General features: G+C 43.7%; 1 protein-coding gene across 1 annotated transcript; it reads left to right on the top strand.

The window, feature by feature from the left end:
• Positions 1-523: 523 nt before the first annotated feature.
• On the top strand, positions 524-2,633 carry LOC117294354. The gene has a single exon (XM_033776722.1). It carries the CDS (start codon positions 605-607, stop codon positions 1,841-1,843), a length of 1,239 nt encoding a protein of 412 aa, XP_033632613.1. The 5' UTR covers positions 524-604; the 3' UTR covers positions 1,844-2,633.
• Positions 2,634-5,688: the final 3,055 nt, after the last annotated feature.

The following is a 5,688-nucleotide window of genomic DNA, read 5'->3' as shown; positions in this document are numbered from 1 at the left end:
CATTTAACTTCTTTTAGAGAGAAGTTTTTTTAACCTCAAATTTAATTATTTGGTATAAGAAACTATTAAACGTGTCATTCACATTGTCTTGAGAAGTTATAGGATTCCAATCAGTTGCATTGAATAATTGTAGGACAAATTGTTTGATATTACAATCATTAATTTGACGCTTTTTTAAATGTCTGCCTGTGTTGCACATGATTAAAAATGCAACACTAAAACCATGAAAAGTTATGTTCGGATGCCATGGTTTTCGATATGATTGTTATTTCCCGTTCTGCTCCATTTAACTCCCGTGTTTGCAGTGCAACTTACTGGTGACATGAGCTTGACATTTTGAACTTAACAAAAAAAAAATGTTAGCCCTGTAAATGCTTTAGTACAGACGGAGTATTATCGTTCCTTTTGTAAACATGAGTTGTATTAATTTATTGTTGAGGCTCTTTGATGTGTGATCTGTGCACAGAATTATAAGGAAATGTCAACATGCATGTACAATATATGCTACGGTATAAACGCTGACAAAAAAACAACACCATTTTGTACCTGTTGAATCTCGATAGGAAACATCTTTTGGTATTTCTATTTCAAAAAGGTTACCAAAATGGATGGGAGGATTTCTATGTTTGTGTTGCTGGTGTGTATTTGGTGTTCACTTGATGCAGGCGGACTCCTGATGGTTGTCACTGCTCAACCAACAGTGACACCAGCGTCAACAACAGCAGTAATTGCTGTCATCTTAACACCAGAGGCCGATCGTAAGGAGGGCGGGCGGGTTGATATGAGGTGTACCGCTACAAACCTCGAGTCGGATCACATCGTAGAGTGGAGGTCTACTGAACCCTATATCACTCTGAGGTGGAACGACACAACACTAACGCCCAACATACGGTTTATGTTCAATACAACATATCCACAGAGTGGAATGGTTGTTCAAGACTTCACCATTACTAATCTGCAGATTGACGATTATGATGAATATGTTTGTAACGTCAACTACCCTATCCCAAGTGGAGGACACACTATTATAGCTACATCTAGCGTAATCCTGTCAGCTCCATCGTATCCAGTATGTTCCCCTTCTGGACCCATCGCAGTAGACACCGGTACAGAGCTACCACTGAGATGTCTATCTGAGGCTGATAACCCTGCAGATATAGAAACCCATCCAATGACTGATCCCAGTTACTATCCCTGGTCATCATCAACTGTCGATGGTACAAATACATTATCATTGCGTTTTACTGCAACTGTTGCTGATGGTGGGGTTGCATTTAACTGCTATGTGCTATGTAGAGCATTTAACTGCTCTGTGCTACAAGGGAGTGATGCAGACGGAAGACGTTCGTGTATCATTGGACCAATCAGTTTGACAATATCGGAAGATGCGACTAATGAAATAACATCAATCGAATCAGAGACAACCCTAACCCCACCCAGCATCACCCAGCCCCCTCCTTCTAACCCATGGATGGTAGCCCTAACCCCACCCAGCATCACCCAGCCCCCTCCTTCTAACCCATGGATGGTAGCTTTTGTGGTTACCCACAGTGTTTCCATCATCGTCATCATTCTTGGTGTATTTCAAATCTTCAAAATGAGACGTCTCATAAATAGTCTAAGAAAGACCGAGGCATCTCAAGTCCCCATGGCTGATCCCTACATGGAGCTGCAACCAACGGAGGACAAGAACAAAGTCTATATGGAACCTACTACGGCTACAACTACCACACAAGATACCTACTACCAACCGGTTGAAGTAGAGACAGACAGCCCTGAGTATGACTACGCTCGGCCAGATGGCAGCACTAACACCGACTACGAAGCCGTAAACAAGCCATAGAGTTCCGCTGACAGACCATGATCAGAATACCAAGTCCTAAAACAACGAGTACCCCGATTTCTACCCGACTTGCAAACGAACACTGACACACCCTGTTCACGTGAATTGGTGCTTTGCGAGTTAATAGAGTGTTTGGTAATTTACATGAGCACATTGTGTTTTAGTTGAATATTCACAGAATCGCAGCTGCTAATTTGGAAATTGTCTTATGCAGACACTATACGAACCCACGGCTTTTGCTTAGATTTTAGGCTTTAGTACCGGTTTGGAGCTCCGTACCGAAAAACACACTTTCAAAATAACCGACGGACCATGCGTCTGTAGTGCGTATATTGCTTAATCCCTAACACTTATAATTTGCTGTTGTATTGTTAGCGGGTGCTCTTCCTTTCTGTGCCTCTGCACTAATAGCTATTAGGGGTTATGTCATAAGCACACGACTCTGTATGACTGTATGTGTTATTAAAAACTTAAGGCTAGTCCTACCTTAGGACCCCTAAGTTAGGACGAGACATAGTCTTAGAGATAAGACTAGGCTTAACTCTTTGTGAAATCCACCACGGGACTATGTTGCTATTGATGCTGTTTAAGTACTGCCTTGGAGGTTAACTGGTAGTTGGGCGATTTGCATGACATGAGATTATTCACGTCGTCACGTACATTTTGCTGTTGTTATAGAGTGTAGCATACTCTTCTATCAAACGACCTTTATAATGGTGCAGCCATCTTGAATTTCTCCCATTTATATCAATGTTACCAAACCGAGGCTGGAAGAACAAAATAGTCTAGATCCTATTTGCAAAATTATTATTAGCATCCATTATTGTTACTCGATACGAGGAACATGACCAAGATGGAGGCAGCACGTTAAGGGTCTAAATACTAGAGGACCAGCCTACTTTTCCGGCCTCTACTATGTCATTGTCTGCTGAAGGTGAAATGGCCCATTAATCAAGAGTTACTCGTCATAATCAATGACTGGTTTGTGTTTTCTGATTATGAAGAAGCTCCTCAAATGGATTTCTTTATCACACTGACATGTTTGTTGGAAATGTGTACGCTGGTAACCCTTCCAGTTTTCTGTTGTGAGAGAACTATTTGGATATTGACGATTTGAATGTAGCTTTGAATGTAATTTCAGGAGAGACATTTTACGATTCTGCTATTACAATTGATAACAAGAACCGTAACTATGCACACCTGCATTATTAGTAATATAAGGCTTCACACATAAAGCCCCTTTCAGGCATCTGAATATCCCACAATTCTATGAAAAAATGCTTCTGTCGTTCCTTGTGTTATTTTGTTGCATCTTAAATGCAGTGGACACTATTGGTAATTACTCAAACTAATTATTAGCATAAAACATTTCTTGGTGACGAGTACCTGGGGACAGGTTGATGGTATAAAACGTTGTGAGAAACGGCTCCCTCTGAAGTGCCATAGTTTTCGAGAAAGAAGCAATTTTCCACGAATTTGATTTCGAGACCTCAGATTTAGAACTTGAGGTCTCGAAATCAACCATCTAAACGCACACACCTTCGTGTGACAGGGGTGTTTTTTCTCTCACTATTATCTCGCAAGTTCGATGACCGATTGAACTCAAATTTTCACAGGTTTTTTATTTTATGCATATGTTGACATACACCAACTGACAAGGTTAGTCTTGGTATCATAGTCGTGCTGTTTTATGCATAATGTCTGGGGACACCAAGGAGGGCACTGGTCTTCGACGATCACCACAGGTGTATAAAACCTGCCTTTACACCCATCTTTCTTTCTGGTGAAATTGTCTCTTGCTTAATGTTTAGTTGAGATTGTAAATAAGGGAATAAAAGGGTAGAAAAGAGTTCTTAAACTGCCGTTGAAAACCTTCATACCACACGCTGTCCTTCTCAATGATCAGCCCAGACGATAGTTACATTAAATTGGTCGAATTTTTATTCAGTATATTTGTTATGTGTGTGTAATTGTGTATTGCATGGTATGTAAGGAAATGTTCCTACATGGTTGGACCAATAAACTGAATTGAATTGAATTGTAAGGCTAATATGCAGATGGGAGAACATACACTGACCCTAGAGACATGAAAGCCAGTGAGGGCATTCTAAGGCGGTCTATTTTGTATTGATTTTGCATGATGGGCTTACCGTCTTAGGGTCGTGTTCGATTGGCCGTCTATTAAGTCCTTTGTACGGCAGAGAATGGGGCTCTGACTTCTTGCAGATAACGGTAAACCCGATCGATCGAGTTGGGATGGTATTTGTAAATACCCCCCTTTAGGCCCATCTCAACTCCCCAGTGGCCATGGTTCGTGTTGTCAACGCTCAAGAAGGAACCATCCACAATCTTTGAGTGGGAAGCAAAGACAAAAATTCACAACCCCCCACCAATGAGAAATAGTCTAAATATAGCAGTGACTTTCTATGGATTGGACCCGGTTCCACAATTCATTTTGAAAACAGCTAGCCAGGCGCCCCGAAATAAACTACATGTTGTCTGAATATAAAGGAAAAAAGGAAAGGATGGCACGTACATTTTTTAATTCACGGTTGATTGGTTTTTATCTGGCTTTAGTGTTTCTTCGCTAACAGAGCGAAGCGTATGTAGTCGCCAGCAACACATTGCATTGGAGAGACCACTTTGCCTTGAGACGCAATCACAATGCTATCAAGTAGCACTCCAGATCTCCGTGAATGCTTGGGGACCGCCTTCCCTGTGTCATCCGTGGGTCGTTCAAGCCCTTTTCACCGGGGATCAGACAAGCGATTACACGGTGGTGACGATGATGAGACCATGAAGGAGATAGTGCCGAGGCCCGGGAGTGCACCGGCGATAAAGTTCAGCGACTGCGATTCGGCCTTTGAGGAAATCGGCGATTTAAACAGCAGCAGTGACAATTTGGAAGATATTTTCAGCGTTCTCTCAGTCGAGGATGATCCTAAAGTGCCAGAGAACGACAGCAAATACCAGACACCGTTGGAGATCAGACCGGCAATATCGTCTCCCCAACGACCGTTGGCTTTGAAGGAGACTCCGGTGTCGATGATCAAGTGTAACATACCGTCCATCGCCGAGGTCAGCGGGGAGGATTCAGACAGTATGTACCACAACAAACACATGCCCAAACCAAGTCCCCCTATCAAAACGGATGTCGCTCAGAGAAACACTTTAAACACTGGGGTTGCAAAGACTGTTGTTTATAATCCCGCCTTAATTAAGAGACTCCGTACGCCGTCGGTGAGCATTACGGCCAGCGACGACACCTCAACCTCAGACGACGGCTCGGATGCCGAGATAGCTCGCTTTGCTCTCCCGGAAGTGAACATCAGTAACATCGTCCAAGCAAGGAGGCGTAGACACTCGCTGGCCGCTACCACACCGGACCAAATGACCAGGATGCTCCTATCACATCGCCGTGGCTCGGTGTCGGGCCTCACCATCCAAAATGGTGATCCAACCCGGACAGCGGATTTGAAACTAGCGATATCAAACATCAACACAAGGAAATCCTTGATTAAACAGATGTCTGCCGATGGTGATGCAGGTCGGTCTACACACAAGTCATTGCAAGCACAGACGGCTCAAAGTTACCGGGAACCGACCAGGAGAGGCGGACCCGCTACTCGGTCCACGTCCCCGTTCAGGGTTGTCACCCCTCGGGCCGAATCGCCTAATTTTCACCGAGACTTTCGCACGGTATCTCAGGAGGAAACTGCCCCAGAACATCGAGGTGCTTCACCTACGGGTAGAAGCCGTAGATATAGCCCAGGGGACAATCTGTCACCAACACCGATGTCATCGAGACCAAGGTCCCCCTGTCGACACAGGTCCCCGTGTCGAAA

This window comes from Asterias rubens, chromosome 9, assembly GCF_902459465.1.
Source record: "Asterias rubens chromosome 9, eAstRub1.3, whole genome shotgun sequence".
In the NCBI taxonomy this organism is placed as follows: Eukaryota; Metazoa; Echinodermata; class Asteroidea; order Forcipulatida; family Asteriidae; genus Asterias; species Asterias rubens.
This window is presented reverse-complemented; position numbering and strand designations above follow the sequence as displayed.